We start from the raw sequence: 16,825 nt of genomic DNA on the forward strand, positions 1-16,825 counted from the left end.
CAACTGACGCAGACTGAAAATAGACACAGGAGGCGCGCTTACCTGTCAGGTGTGCAGAAAGGCCTTGCAAGGAACTCAGCAGGTGGGACTGCCAGGATCCTGGCCTGGGATTATCCGTCTGGGAGCACTCCATCCTGCCACTTTCCCTAAACAACGTTGACTTTAAATTGTGAGGATTTGGTTTTAAGTAACAAATACTGAGAATCAAGAATCTGTCCTAAATATACCTACACTCTGAGGCTGTGGGTTTGATAGAGGAGAATTTGAAAAGAGAAATCGCTGTGAAACATCTTTCCTTCTTATGGGTGGTAAAGATTGAAGTTCGGCTAATGAGTCAGCAAACCTGAGAAATCATACGTAAAGAGCCTACCCGGTATACTCTTGAGAAGCTGGCAGCTTTGTAATTGGGAAAAGAGGGGGGATTAAGAACAGATTTCCTCCTCAGCCCCACGATGTTTCTGTCTTTGGCTGCTGATGCTAAAATGTGAGCAACATTAAACTCTGCTCTGTATTACCCAGTGTGGAATGTACGATGTAGATTACAAATGCTTTTACGAGTCAGCCGCCATGAGGGGGGAGATGTAAACCTAATAGTCATAAAACTGTTTGCCACAGACACGGTTTATTAAGTCTAATAAAGAAAGGTGTGGGGGCAAGACCTAAAACGGACGCTTGTTTTCCACAGAGAAGGAGGACTGCAGAAATAGAAAAGAGGAAGGAGGGAGAGACCTGAACAACTGGCCCTGTTTATATTTGCAAGGTCAGTGAGATGGCAGCCCTAGAGGTTTTGATTTATGACTATGTCTGCGTCCCAACTGGCATACCTGAGATGGAGTGAGATGACACTCACACCCTGATTAGAAAGCAGTGAGGGCTGGCTGTTCAAGAAAGACAGGCGAGGAAAAAAAGGACCTAGGATCGATACATCCCTCATCATAGGATCAGGAAGCAGCTGCTAAAAAGCCTTGAGGCTGAATTGAAAGAGGAACAATAAAGGGGAGTTTGATGGACTTCCTAACCAAAAGCAGGAGAGTGGTGCAGCTTGCTTTAGACCTGCGTTTTTCAAAATTGCAGACTGACCAATCCATGTATCATAAAATCAATTCAGTGGGTTGTGTTCAGCATCTGGGACAGAAAGTAAAAAAGGAAACAGAAAAAAAGGAAGGAAGGAAGGAAAGAAGGAAGGAAGGGAGGGAGGGAAGGAAGGCAAAGAGGAAGAAAGGGAGGGAAGGAGGAGGGGAAAGAAAGGGAATAGCACCACCCATTGTAAGGATAAGTGTAGTTTTGTGAACTTTTAAAAATTTATGTATACGTGTATATATCTCTGAGTTGAGATGCAAATGGCATTGTCATAGTGCAGATTATAGTCAGCAAAGTTTGAAAGCCGTTGCTTTAAACTAGTTGCCTGCTGTCCAGACACGGAATGTAGTGAAATTGGGGTCCTTCAGCTCAGACTTTCCTATAGCTGATCACTTGCTGTTAAGGAGTCCCTTGGACGTGAAATGGAGGTAGAGGCCCAGGAGGAGGTGTCTTTCTTGATTGGGCTTTTGCAAAAAAGGACAAGGTTTCTGAGCTCTAAGTGTTCAGTGACTTCAGAGAAAATGACTGCACACAGGCAAAGTTCAGGCTCTAAGGAAGAAGAGAAGTCAGTAAACGGAAGAAAATAGATTTTTAGCAAGCTGCTTCCAACAGGCTTAGTGAAAGAGCCGAGGTGGAGAAGTTTTCACCGAAAAAGAAATGTAAAGGAGAAAGGATGGACAGGAGGAGCCATTTCCCAAAGAAACATAACGAAAACACAGAGAAATTACACTTCATGCCCCTGTCTCCTACCACACCCACCACAGATGCTTGCTCGCCACAGGAAGGGAAAGGAGAGCACAGTTAAAGAAATTCACTGAAGGTCAAGGGAAACAGTGCCACCGTGACAGGAAGCCTGATCGAGCCTTACCAAGCAGTTCTACAAAACTGCGAAGTCTTGAAAAGTTCAGATCTAAAAGCCAAAGCAAGAAATGGATTTTGACTTGGAAAGATATAAAGTCAAGTAGAAAAACATTCTTCAAATCAGGAACAAGAGAATGATAAAAATGCCTTTGCTCCTTTAGATGGAAAGGAAGAGAAAACTGATGATAATAGCTAAGAAGGAAGAGACGGGGGGGCGGGCAGAGGTTGGTTTGCATTACAAGCGCACTTCTTTTTTTTTTTCAAGACAGAGTCTGGTTCTGTCCCCCAGGCTGGAGTGCAGTGGCCCAATCTCGGCTCACTGCAAGCTCCACCTCCCGATTCATGCCATTCACCTGCCTCAGCCTCCTGAGCATCTGGGATTACAGGCGCCCACCACAACCCCAGGCTAATTTTTCTATTTTTAGTAGAGACGGGGTTTCACCATGTTAGCCAGGATGGTCTCGATCTCCTGACCTTGTGATCCGCCCACCTCGGCCTCCCAAAGGGCTGGGGTTACAGGCGTGAGCCACCGCGCCCGGCTGTGCACTTACTTCTTAGGCTGTATTTATTTAGGTGACTGGGAAGGCCTGACGGAGACTATAGGTAAGGGAGAAGTCCCCACCAAGCTCCCCCACTGACAGGGGGTTTTAAATTTCAGTGTCAACTCATGAATCACTTAGGGAAATTTGCCTAGCTGTGAGATGGATGAATCTCCAACCGCCCATTTTCTTCCAGAGAGTGACTCATAGTGGCTAGGTTTGAATTTAAGGTGTTTGAAGTTAGTGCCTAACTCAGGCAAAAATGAAGATTTGATACCCCATCCATTGTCTACACCCCTTTCTCAGATTCTTAATTCACCCTAGGATGAGATTTACAGATGAGACTTGAAATGTTAAGACTCCCTGCCAGGACAGCAAGCAGGGTACATCCCTGCTAATTTTGGCTGGCTGCTAGTGGCTGTTTGGATCACTGGGTGAAGTTTTGCAAGGCTCTGTTCTAGTTCCACAGGAAAGAGTAAAATTCTGTTTCCTAGGGGCTGGATATAGGGCTGTAGTGAGTTGAACGGTGCCCTCCAAAATGGCATGTCTTCCAAAACCTGGGAATGTAATCTTTTTTGGAAAAAGGATCATTGCAGGAGTAATTAAGTTAAAGCTTTTGAGGTGAGATAACCCTAAATTAGGATGGACTCTAAAGCCAGTGGCAAGTGTCCTTATAAGAGAAGAGAAGACAGAGCAGAAGGCCTTTTGAAGGAGTGGCAGAGATTGGAATTATGCTGCCACAATGCAAGAAACGCCCGTAGCCAACAGAAACGAGCAAGAGACAAGGAAGGAGTCTTCCCTAGAGTCTTTGGAGGCTGTGTGGCTCTGTCACCACCTTGATTTCAGACTTCTGGCTCCCAATATGTGAGAAAATAAATTTCTCTTGTTTTTAAGCTGCCTAGTTTGTAGTAATTTGCTGTGGCAGCCCTAGGAAACTAGTACAAGGACTAAGAGTCTGGTGGTGAGGTATTTGCTGACTTGGTGCGTAATTTAACTTAAAGACTTAAAATTTAACTTAAAGACTCAAACCTTTATCTGAAGTCATAAAAGCAGAAGGATGGAATTTCAGGCACTTATCAAGTACAAGGAGGACTGTTCAGGACAGGGACAAATATCAGTAAGTGATACTCTGCTTCTTAGAATACAGGATTTGCTCATGGCAGAATTAGAGAAGCATGATGTCTTAATCAGTGTTTGTGGGACTCTGGCTAAATAAAAATTCCTTGACATGATGAGTTACTGAAAAAATTTTGTTGTCAGATATCTTTTTCTGGAAGGAAAAGGTATGAGAACCACCATTTATCAAATACATAGTATACCTTTATATATGTTGTATTATTTATTCTCTACTCCTGGGTAAAACTGGTATTCCGATTTTTTTGATTAAGTAATTTAAGCAAGCTTTCAAGGGTTTATAAGTAGGAGGGCAGGTCTGACCTCAATTTTGGTCTCCACTACACCACTTAATTTCTTCCCACAGTATCATACTGCCTCCTAAAAGAGGGTTTTATTTATCTTTTATATATATATATATTTTTTTAAAAAACAGCTTTATTATTGATATACGAACTGCACAAATTTAAAATATACAACAAGATTTGATATATGTATACATCCGTGAAGCCATCACTGCAACCAAGATCACATCATCCCTTGTGCCCCTTTTTAAGCCCTCCCTCTCACCCCCTCCCCACCCTATGCCTCCCAGGCAACCATTAAACTGCTTTCTGCCACTATAGACATGTGTTTGCATTTTCTAGAATTTTATATAAATGGAATAATATAGTATGTACCCTTTTTTGTCTGAATTTCAAGCAGTGTAATTATTTTGAGATTCATCCATGTTGTTGTATGAATCAATAGTTCATTTCTTTTCATTGCTGTATAGTATTCCTATGTGTAAATGTGATGCAATGTGTTTATCCATTCACTCGTCATTGGACATCTAGGGTGTTTTTAGGTTTTTGGCTATTACAAATAAACCTGCTATGAACATTCATGTCCCAGTCTTTGCATAGACATAGGCTTTTTTTTTTTTTTTTTTGAGATGGACTGTCACTCTGTTGCCTAGGCTGAAGTGCAGTGGTGCAATCTTGGTTCACTGCAACCTCCACCTCTCTGGTTCAAGTGATACTTTTGCCTCAGCCTAAGTAGCTGGGCTTACAGGTGCCCACCACCACACCCAGCTAATTTTTGTATTTTTAGTTAAGATGGGGTTTCACTCTGTTGGACAGGCTGGTCTCAAACTCCTGACCTCAGGTGATCCACTTGCCTCAGCCTCCCAAAGTGCTGGGATTATAGACATGAGCCACTGTGCCCTGCAGACATAGGCCTTCATTTCTCTTGAGTATATACCTAGGAGTAGAATGATGGGATCATGTAGATATAGGTGTGCATGTTTAGGTAGATGTATGTTTAATTTTATAAGAAACTGAAAAACTGTAAAATGGACTATTTTACATTCATAAGATTGTCCCAAGTACTCTACATTTTCCACCAACATTTGGTATGGTCAATCTTTTTAATTTCAGATATTTTAATAGTAATGTAACGGTAACTCATTGTGGTTTTGATTTGTGTGTCCCTAATGATTAAGGATTTTGAGCATCTTTTCATGTGCTTATTTGCCATCCACATATCATTTTTGGTGAATATGTATTCAAATCATTTGTCCGCTTTTTAATTGAGTTGTTTGTTTCCTTATTAGTAGGTTGTGGGAGTTTTAAAAAATATATTCTAGACAGAAGTTCTTTATCAGATATGTAATTAGAAAATATTTTCTCCAAGTCTATAGGTTCTGTTTTCATTTTTTAAAAAGCACTGTAGACTCATTCATCTGAACTGGTTTAGGTGTGGTTCTGTGAATTAAAGTGGGATTGATTGAATGATAGCTCCAAAGCCTGTGCAAGTGTAATAGTTTAGAGTTCAGATTTTATGAGGCCATTGTGGGAAGAGATAGCCTATGAAGTGTCACCACATGTTTGCCTTCCTTGAGAATTTCTGAAAAGGGCTAGATGATTTGGGATAAGTTTCTAGAAATCAATTGCTGAATAGTATACACAAACCAAGAAGCGCATTAAAACCAACAGGATTCAGCAGCAGTCACTGCAAATCCAGAGAACATTTGCTCTGGATGTGGGGCCATGTTTTAAGGAAGTTCAGCCCATTGTACAGTAAAGTGGGTCTTTCAGGTTGAGCCTGTTTTTGCCTAGGAAGGGAGAATGGCTGCTGAAAAGGCTAAGGACTGAATGCCTTTGCTTCAGTGCTTTTGTCTTGTGGTAGGCTAAGGTGATGTAAAATCGTGAAACCAGCAGAATTAATCTTCCCTGCCTCCTATTTCCCCTTTCGGTGACTCCCTTCACCCCTGCCCCTTTGTGTCATATTTGTTATTTGCCTTCCTCAATCAACAATCTGAGAAGCTCAATCACCCCAAAGTGATAGGCAGTTAATAAAATACGTATTTCCTAGGGCAATTCTATGGTTTGTCCTCACCAAAACTCATGTTGAGGCTTGGTCTCCAATGGGGTGGCATTGGAAGGTAGTGTCTTAAGAGGTGATTAGGTTGTTAAGAGAGAGGAATGCTTTTCTCATGGGAATGAGTTCTTGCTCTTGGGGGACTGGATTAGTTACCATGAGAGGGGGTTGTTATAAAGTGAGGCTGCCTCTTGCATTTGGTCTCTTTTGCACATGCCTGCTCTCCTCTTTCACATGCACTCATGCTATGTGATGCCATCTGCCATGTTATGAGGCAGCATGAGGCCCTTGCCAAATGTGGCCACTTGATCTCGGACTTTCCAGCCTCCAGAGCTATGAGCCAAATAAACCTCTATTCTTTGTACATTACCCAGTCTCAGGTATTCTGTTATAGCAACAGAAAAGAGACCAAGACTGGCAGTTTTTAAAATAAATATATATGCCAGACTTTATTTATCTAGCCTACTGCTAATTGGACAGTTCATCATGTTGTTTATACATCCTATATCCTTAATGACTATTAGTTGCTAAACATTATAGTATTTATCTTCTGGTGCACATATGTAGTTGTTTTTGTTAAGTATTTATGAAGAGTGAGCCTGCTGGGTCAGAGGACAACCATATGTTTAGCTTTAGTAGATACTGCAAAATAGTTCCAAATGGTTGTACTAATTTACACTCTCACCAGCAATGAATGGGAGTTTTGATTGCTTCACTTCTTCATTAATATTTGCTATCGTTGGTCTTTAGTTTGAGATATTCTGGTGAGTATGTAGTAGTATTGAATTGTGATTTTAATTTGAATCCCTGTTTTTAAATTTTTTAATTGATCTCTACCTTTATTCTTCTATGTTCAGATAACATGTTCTGTATTATTTCAATCACTAAACATTGGTTGATATATGTATGGCCCAGTATATGATCTATTTTGGCAAATGCTCCATGTGTACATGGTAAGAATGTGTATCCTGTACTTGTTGGGTGCATGTTCTATAAATGCTCATTAGGTTAATTTTATTTATTGTTTCATCCAAATAGTCTTGATAATTTTTTAATATTCTTATTAAAAATTATTCTTTTGATTTTTTTTATTTTATCAGTTGCTAAGATAGTTTTTAAAAATATACATACAGTTGAGGGAGATTGTGGCTTTTAATTTTTCATTCAGTTCTGTCAGTTTTTTGCCTTATATATTTTGAGGCTGTGTTATTAAACATAGAAATTGAAAATTATTTTATCTTTCTGGTAAATTGAACCTTTGATCATTATGAAATGTCTCTTTTTGTCTCTTTGTATCTAGTAATGATTACTTCAAAATCTGCTTCACTGGCTTGCTTTTGCTTACTTTACAATATCACCTTGGTACTTCTCTGATGGAGTGATGAAGTTTATGTTGCCTCCCCTTGAAACTTCATGGACATTTGTGTCAGCAGAGTACAGCAGAAGTGGTGCTATGTAACTCCTGAGGCTAGCTCATGAAAATTAATACACATCTATCTTATTCTCTTGGATGCAACTCTTGGAATTCAGCTACCATGCTTAGAGAAAGCCCAAAGTAGCCCACATGGAGGGACTATCTTAGGTATTCTGGCCAAAAACCCAGGTAAATTTCAACATAAACTGCCAAACGTGAAGACGCCTCTGTGAGTCACCCTCAGCCTTAAGGCATCCCCAGTCTTCAAATCTCTCTAGCTGAGGCCTTGGACATCATGGAGCAAAGACAGGCTAACCCCACTGTGCCTCATCCAGGCTCCTGATTATGAACATAATAAAATGGTATTTTATGCCACTAAAATTTGAAGTTATGAGCAGTAGTAACTGAAACAGTGTAGTATAAATTTTTTATTCTTCGTTAACTTTTGTATATCCTTATTTTATTTTTTGAGACAGGGCCTCACTTTCTCACCCAGGCTGGAATGCAGTGGCATGGTCATAGCTCACTGCAGCCTTGAATTCCTGGGCTCAAGCAATCCTGTTTCCTCAGCTTCCTGAGTAGCTGAGGCTACAGGCATATGCAACCATGCCTGGCTAATTTTTAAAAAAAAGTTTGGGCCGGGGGCGGTGGCTCACATCTGTAATCCCAGCACTTTGAGAGCTGAGGCAGAGGGATCACAAGGTCAAGAGATCAAGACCATCCTGACCAACATGGTGAAACCCCGTCTCTACTAAAAATACAAAAATTGGCTGGGTGGGGTAGCGTGCACCTGTAGTCCCAGCTACTCTGGAGGCTGAGGCAGGAAACTCACTTGAACCCTGGAGGCAGAGGTTGCAGTGAGCCAAGATCACGCCACTGCACTCCAGCCTGGCGACAGAGCGAGACTCCGTCTCAAAAAAAAAAAAAAAAAAGTTTGTAGAGACAGGGCCTCACTATGTTGCCTAGTCTTATCTGAAACTCGGGGCCTCAAGCAATCATCCTACCTCAGCCTCCAAAAGTGCTAGAATTACAGGCATGAGCTACCATGACAAACCTATATCGTTATTTTTAAGGTGTGTCTCTTGTAAACAGCATGTAGCCTTTTTAAAAAAATTGAGTTTGACCATCTTTGTCTTTTAATTGGAGTATTTAATCTATTTACATTTAATGTAGTTATTTATATATTTGAGCTTAAATCTACCATCCTACTATTTTCTTATTATTCTTTTTCTTTCTTTTTTTTTTAACCTATAGTTTCTTGTGGAGAAAGTTGTTCTTTTTCTGTATTCTTTTTCTCTACTTTCTTTTCTCCTTTTGGATTGATTATATTTTATTATTTTATCCACCCTTCATGAGCTTATTAGCTATACACTCCATTGCAAAACTTTCTGACAATTACACTACAAATTACAACATGCGTCTTGGACTCCCCACCCAAATTTACAGTTTCAGATAACCTCCCAAGATAACTATCATTAAACGGAAACAAAAAGGCAAATGAATGAATCAGGATTGAAAACTATATCTAGGAAAGAACTTTGAGTGTGGTTAGTAACACATGGAGTTGTCTAATCTACATAGATCATAAACCTATTGAGTTTTTGAAAGGGTCATATTTTCAAAGAAACCAGGAACTTCCAAAAGCTTTTGTGTGGCATAAACCTTAAAACAGCCCCAGAGCCACCAAATTTTCATAAACAGGACACAGTCTGCAAAAGCTATACAGCCTTCAAGGAGGACATGTCTTCAACAAGGCTATGGAGGATAATGGACAAGCAAGACAGCTAGGAGGGCAGAGCTAGAGGTCAAAGAGAACAATAGACAAGGGTATTTCTCTCAGAGAGATAAATCAAGGTCGAATCTAGGAGGACTCCTCACATCCTGGGTCAACATGTTCATTAATTATATGACAGCAGTATTTCCTCTTCCTCCTTTTATAAAATGGTAGCTGTTTTTGGCAGTTATCCTGATCCGACCATAATGTGTTGCATTCAGGCCTGAGGGAGAGAACCTAGCCTGGAACTACATATGCAGCAGTTGGTAAGTGGGATTTTGAGTTGCCTCACTTAGGAGGCAGTAAACATGTTCTATAGGTGGGGAAAAAAAAGGTAACGTGGATTGACTGACTAGAGGAGTACATTGTGGCTGAGACTGCTATTATCGACACACTGATTTCCTCTTTTTCTTGGGTTCATGGGCCTTATTTCCCATCCTTCTTTGCAAGAAAGCATGACCTTGCTGAGTTCTAGACGATAGAATATGAGTGAAAATGAAGTGGCCATTTTCACATCTGGACCATAAAACCTCCTGGGAAATTCTCCATGCTTGTCTCCATTTTATGTTGATACTGATGAGCATTGTGACTTTAGAAGCCATGCTTTAAAGTGGTGAACCTTCAAGACAGAAGGAGTCTTAGTTCTTGAATCACTGCTCAGGTACCTGTTTTGGAACTTATTTGAGCAAGAAAGAAATGTCCTTTAGATATAATAGCTAACATTACTCTTAGCAATACACGAAACTGTCACCTATCCCAACCACACACGAAGCGACCTCTGCCTTATTTGGGGGTATACAAGAGAGGAGGACTTATGTTAAATCTCTCAATCCTGAGAGTTTTCCTAAGTGGGACCATAATGCTGAATTTTGTTTTCTTTTTTTTTGAGATGGAATCTCGCTCTGTCGCCCGGGCTGAAGTTCAGTGGCGCGATCTCGGCTCACTGAAACCTCCGCCTCCCGGGTTCAAGTGATTCTCCTGCTTCAGCCTCCTGAGTAGCTGAGATTACAGGCACCTACCACCACACCTGGCTAAGTTTTGTATTTTTAGTAGAGATGGGGTTTCACTATATTGGCCAGGCTGGGCTTGATCTCCTGACCTCATGATCCTCCCACCTCGGCCTCCCAACATAATGCTGAATTTTAAAGGAGAAGTCTCTAAGCTCCATCTGGGCGAAGTGCCCTGGCCCATGAGTGCTGAGCACCTGCCCTCATTCCTGTCTTACTCCAATGGGGAAGCCTTTTGACACAGGAAGCAGGAGCCAGCAAGATCCCAAGAGCATCAGAGAAAAGTGAAATCAAGCAGAATGATAAATTCTTAGAGGGGAAGTTAATTTCAGATGTTTTAGTTAGGCGTTTCCAACTAAAGGCTCAATCACTTCAGTTATTCTTCACACCAATTTGGTGACAGAGGTGATTAAAAGTCAGGTCTCCTGTTATGATTTATGACAGAAGAAAATGGACAGGCACACACAGTATTGTTTTAGCAGGCAATTAAGCACGACATTTCTTTAACGTCTCGTGGTTTGTCTTAAAATGTTATGCACATTTTTTTCATTCTACATAACATAACGTCGATGATTTTAATGTAAAAGAAAGTTTCAAATTACTTGTGCTAAAAAGAGGACTCTCCAGGAAGATGCCTCATGCCTCTTGGCATCTTGCCACTTGCCCCAGGCATGCACATGTCCCAGTTTAAAAGACACAGCTTGATTATGGATAAAAAATTATTTTAGTGCTAGGGAATGCTTCCATGGGCTTCTCCTCTCCTCATCCTTTTTCTTATAGTCTACGGCCTGTCATCCCCATATCCAGCCCCAGTCCTACTGAATCAAGCAGGGCCAAATTCCTACTCATCCTCTGAGGTTCGGGTCCATCATCATCTCTTCCAGCCAAGCCTCCTATGACCTTCCAAGTCCAGTTGTTCCCTTCCCTATTGTCTAGTCCACCACATACTAGATCCTGGTCATATTGATATCTAGCACACACCTGCCACATTGCAATCAGTCTATTTGCATATTTACCTCCTCCAGAAAGTAGGACACATACAAGTACTCAATAATATTTGTTAAATGAGTGAACCGAGGTGATGGCTGCAGGCTCCCTGGAGCTAATGGCCCAATCTGTCCCCAGCCCCTCCCAGCTGGGGCTGTGAGGGTGGGAGATAAGTGGTCACTTACTGGCTAGGGGAGGGGCTTCGGAGGTAGTGGGCCTGCACCGCCCTCACGTTGGCTTCGTCCTCCTCGCTTGGGACTACCTGCTCCTCCTCTGTGTCCTTTCTGGTCGCCATGACAACCTGCCAACCTCTGAAAGTTTGGCAAGAAAAAGGCAGTTAGGGAATTAGGTTCCTGAGGTTTTGTTGGGGGAGAAGGTGTGTTGGTGATGTCACCTCAGTGGAACTAGGACTAGGAAGGTCCCGGTGGGCAAAAGACCAGCAAGGAATATCCAGTCAGACCTGGCCCAGCCACTGTTACCGGGACACCAAGAAGTGCACCCCGCCATATTAGGAGCCCACCTTGAAGTGACAATATTGAAGTGCCAGTGTGGCTCCTTCCACAGATGTCAGCAAGGGAGCAGGCAGAGGAGCCAGCAGGTTACCTGATCTCAGCTCAAAAAGTTGAAGAACAATGACTTCCCTGGACCAGCAAGATTTTTCAGTTGAAATTATAGGGTGTGCATACACACATGCCCCTCACCTATGCCCATGCGCACACCTTTGTCTCTGCTGGGGAAGACACAGCTGGCCTTCGGTGACTCTAACCAAGGCCACAGGAGGTAGGGCCTTTGGCTCAGGCATCATCCTGGAGCCTACTAAAGGACATGAAGGATACCAGCAGCTGGTCCCAGCCATCATGGCTGTGCCCTGACACTCAGGGCAAAGCCGCTGCCCTTGTATTGTAAGTCCTGGGCTCACCAGGATTGACAAGGGGAGAAGCACACTCACCTCTAACCTGCCTGGATGTTCCCCACCAAGGGCTGAGGGACCCAGATGAAATGACTGAAGCTGAAGCTCCGGCCAGTGAGACAGGAACCAGCCACCTCCTTCCTCAGGGCTTCTTCTCCTAGGGGCAGGACAGCTGTTAACAGGAAACCTTAGCCACCCTCTAAATTTAGCCTCTGGCCCCATAGGCTGGCAGATTTCTGGGAGGAAGGAATGCAGGCTCTGGACCCAGGCCCCAAAGCAGTCCTCACTTAACTCTTTCCCTCCTGGCTGATTCTCCAGATGCTTACATTTAGCAGCAGAATTGGAAGACGTTTGTGCTTGGTAGATGGAGAACCTAAAGAACAGCTTTTCTCTGGGTTCTCTCTTCAGACCCTCTTGCCTGGGACAGCCTATTCAAAGTTCTTCCAGAAGAGAGTCTAAATCCAAAGATATAGAAGAATAAACAAACTTACCACAGCCGCATGTCAACTAGAGAGGCCTAAAAAAAGGACCAGATATATAGAATGGAAAGGGTACTCAACAGATAGATATTGGGAGAGCACTGTGGTACAATTAAAGAGTAGTCATTGCTTGTGACCAGGATTACATTTCTTTTTCTTTTTTTTTTAGACAGGGTCTCACTCTGTTGCCCTGGTGAAAGTGCAGTGGTGCCATCACAGCTCACTGCGGCCTCAACCTCTCAGGGTCAGGTGATCCTCCCACCTCAGCCTCCTGAGTAGCTGGGAGTACAGGCACATGCCACCACACCCAGATAATTTTTAAATTTTTTGTAGAGATGGGGTCTCACTATGTTGCCCAGGCTGGTCTCGAGCTCCTGGGCTGAAGTGATCCATCCACCTCCGTCCGCCAAAGTGCTGGGATTACAGGTGTGAGCCACCGTGCCCTGCCTGCATTTCTTTTAATAGACATGTCTCTGGATGGTCAACTGGACAGTTGTGCTCACCCTCCACGTTTCCTCCCCTCTGCTCACACCCCAAAAATGGATTGGCAACCCTGGGTGACTTAAGAATTCCGTGAGCTTCATAAATGTCAAATAAGCTGTCTTACTCTACTAACCCCTCTACCATCACAATGATCAAAGCAAAGCCAAATAGCCCACACTTCTCGTCCCACACATACCATAGTCATCCTTTCATCCATTTATCCATCCATCTATTTACCCACTTAAAATATTCATTGATTACCTACTACATATGGCACTTTACTTGACCAAAATTGGTAAAACACATAGCTTAAAGTTGTCTTTCTTCCTAGTTAGGTGGAATGATGCCTGGTATATCGTATCATTAGAAATGGCTGAATGAATGAGCTCACTGTTTATTAGGAGGAATGAGACACAGACCAAAAATAACTCAAGCATAAGAGAGAATGTAGTTAGTGTCCTAAAAGAGATCCAGAGTGCCGTGTGAGTTCAAAGGTGAGAAAGAGCCCTTCTGACTGAAGAAATCAGGAAAGACTTCATAGAAGCAGTGGTGATATATGAGCTGACTTCTAAAGGACAAGTAAGATTATAATAGCAGATATAGTAGGGGAAGGGAATTACCGAGGGGGTGGCATCAATAAAGTTTTGGGGGTAAGGAAGTATGAGTTCTGGGTATGAAAATATGTCTAACTTGGTCAGAGCATAAATTACGTATTCTGGAAGGTAGACTGTGTTTGAGAACAAATGCTAGAATACCTTAAAAGCTAATTTGTTAGGTTCTGCAGAGTCAGTGATAGGACCCAAGCAGACAAGTAATTAGGAAGACTAATTTGGCAAAGATATTATAAAATGTTGGGGCTGAGCAATTATTACATATAATAAGAGAATTAACAAGGTGCCTGAGTGAAATGTAATAAACAGAAAACAACAAATTTTGTATGTCAACCAAACCTAGCAGTCAAAAGGATTGATAACAATAAGTCATGTAGGATACTATGAATTCATAACACAAAGAAATGCTAGGGGAAATATTTGCAATGCTTATCACATCCAAAAGTTCCTTTCCCTAATATACAAAGAGCTGCTAGAAGTCAACAAGCTAAAGATCAACAACTCAATAGAAATATGGCCAAACGGCTGGACGTGGTGGCTCATGCCTGTAATCCCAGCACTTTGGGAGACTGAGGCAGGATTGCTTGAGCCCAGGAATTCAAGACCAGCCTGGTCAATGTAGCGAGATTCTGTGTCTATATTTTTAAAAATTTATTAAAAAAAGAAATATGGGCAAATGAGCTACCTAGTCTCAGAAAAGAAAATATATATGATGTGCAACTACATTAAAAGATTTTCAATTTCACTAATAATTTTTTTTTTTTTTGAGACAGAGTCTTGCTCTGTTGCCCAGGCTGGAGTGCAGTGGCACCATCTCGGCTCACTGCAAGCTCTGCCTCCCGAGTTCACCATTCTCCTGCCTCAGCCTCCCAAGTAGCTGGGATTACAGGCGCACACCACCACACCTGGCTAATTTTTTATATTTTTAGTAGAGGCGGGGTTTCACCGTGTTAGCCAGGATGGCCTCGATCTCTCGACCTTGTGATCAGCCCACCTTGGCCTCCCAAAGTGCTGCGATTACAGGCGTGAGCCACCGCGCCCGGCCAAATTTCACCAATAATTTTAAAAAGTAAATTATATATACGTGGGATATCATGTTCACTTAGATTGGCGATGAGCAGAAAGTTTGATAACTGTGTCATAAACACTTGGTAACTGTGTTAGTGAGTGTGTGGGGAGATAGGTATCCTTATATGCTGCTAATAGGAGTGTAGGCTGTAAAATTCTCATGGTAGCTAGTTTAGCAATATCTATAAAAATTACAAATATGCATAACTTTCAGTGAGTCATTTCAGAAATTTTACTTTTAAGAATTTATCTTACATGTATAATCACAACACGTGTGAAATATCGTACACATAATAGATATTGGTTGCAATCTTTTCATAGTTGTGAAAGATGAGGAAAAACAATCTTAAAAGTAGTTTGGTTAAATAAATCATGTCACTCATATGCAGTGAAATATCATCCCCATTTTAAAAAGATGTTGGTGGTGGTGCTATACATACCGATACAGAAAGCTTTCTAAAACCTTTCATTAAATAAAAAATGAATAAATCATTGCAGAACAGTGTATATGGCACACTATCATATATCTAAAATATCTATGGAAGAAACCAGCAACAGCCGCTGCTCCTGGAGAATTATGGTCCCACACCACTGATCATTCTTTCAGTACGGTGACCATCATCCAAATTTGCTTGGGACTGAGGGGGGGTTCCTTTTGGTTTGAAAACCAGGACAGTCCTAGGAAAACTGAGACAAATTGGTCACACGTCCCCAAGATGATCTTCTTTCACTTATGAACTTGCTACTTTCCCAATCAGAATATAAACTCTGAGGGGAGAGACTTCCTGTTTTCTTCATGACTATATCTCTTGTGCACTGTGGGGTGGAGGCTGTAGAAGAGGAGAGAAGTAGAGAAACAGATCACATTGTGTCTTGAAGTGTTTCAGCAAATATGGGCAACACCCTTCTTTTACTAGCTTGGAACCCTACCTCTGAGTGCATTTCCCTTTTTATTATTTATTTCCTGTCAGTTATAAGAGAGGCCTACCCCTTTGTGAGCAGTCTAGGACTTTGTACACCTGCTAAGTAGGGGGAAGGCAGGGGAGGTGGCTGGTTTAAGGGGAACTTGAGGGAAGTAGGGAAGACTCCTCTTGGGACCTTTGGAGTAGGTGACACATGAGCCCAGCCCCAGCTCACCTGCCAATCCAGCTGAGGAGTTCACCTGCCAATCCAGCTGAGGCTGGGCAGAGGTGGGTGGGAAGAGGGAAAATTGCAGGGACCTCCAGTTGGGCCAGGCCAGAAGCTGCTGTAGCTTTAACAACACAGCTCAGACCTGTCTGGAGGCTGCCAGTGACAGGTTAGGTTTAGGGCAGAGAAGAAGCAAGACCATGGTGGGGAAGATGTGGCCTGTGCTGTGGACACTCTGTGCAGGTGAGTAGGCCCCTTTTCTGTCCAGTGCCCAGCGGTGGGTGAGACATGGGGACCTAGGGCTGAAGGAGATGCTCTCTCAGAGCCTTCCCAGGAAGGGCCTCCAGCAACACAGCTGTGTTCCTGCTGGGCCAGAATTACACATTCTGGACCAGTGCCCAGAATCAGAATGGTTTTTATTTGCATATTAGTAAATAACATTCTAGCCCACTGCTGAAATGAAGAATTCAAAGTACTCTCAAGACCATATTTTCTTATCCCAAATTAGATTATAGGATCAGACACAGGATTTGACAATGTGGACAAAGTATTTGAAATCCGAGTTGTCCTAGAAAATCCAGGATTTGTTGATCTAGATACGTTCATTATCTAGTATATTAACGTTTGTGTTAAAACCAGAGAAAGAGACAGGAAACTGAGGCAGAAGGGACAACGCAACTTACCCAGTATCATTCACAGAGCAAGAGAAGATTCAAACCCTAAAAACAAACAACAAACTAGATGGGTCTTTTCCAAAGGCCAAAGCTCCTTGCCGCTTCTGGGACCCTGGTCATTGAAAACTCTGGGACTCTGAGCATTTCCCTCTGGGAGGGAAACCTCCCAGAATAAAATCAGACATTCATGAGTATATGGTTGAATCCACATCAAGTGCTTAATAGCACAGTGTTCTGTGGGGACCTATGGAGTGTCTAAGGGTTAGAATGAAAGTCTTGGCATTAAGGTACCAACCATTTTGCTGGGCATCGGAAGGAAATAGAATGGAGAGAAGG

At 42.3% G+C, this 16,825-nt stretch overlaps 1 protein-coding gene across 1 annotated transcript in view; it reads right to left on the reverse strand.

The window, feature by feature from the left end:
• STYXL2 (serine/threonine/tyrosine interacting like 2) overlaps nucleotides 1-12,205 on the reverse strand; it is a 34,955-nt gene extending 22,750 nt beyond the window's left edge. The window contains exons 1-2 of the mRNA XM_019026196.4: nucleotides 12,086-12,205; nucleotides 11,322-11,447 (exon numbers count right to left, since the gene is read on the reverse strand). Of these exons, the coding sequence (XP_018881741.3) occupies nucleotides 11,322-11,431 (110 nt within the window). The 5' untranslated portion in view covers nucleotides 11,432-11,447; nucleotides 12,086-12,205. The remainder of the gene's footprint in view (nucleotides 1-11,321; nucleotides 11,448-12,085) is intronic.
• Between the last annotated feature and the right edge of the window lie 4,620 nt (nucleotides 12,206-16,825).

The sequence above is a fragment of the Gorilla gorilla genome, chromosome 1 (genome assembly GCF_029281585.2).
Source record: "Gorilla gorilla gorilla isolate KB3781 chromosome 1, NHGRI_mGorGor1-v2.1_pri, whole genome shotgun sequence".
NCBI classification, from domain to species: Eukaryota; Metazoa; Chordata; class Mammalia; order Primates; family Hominidae; genus Gorilla; species Gorilla gorilla.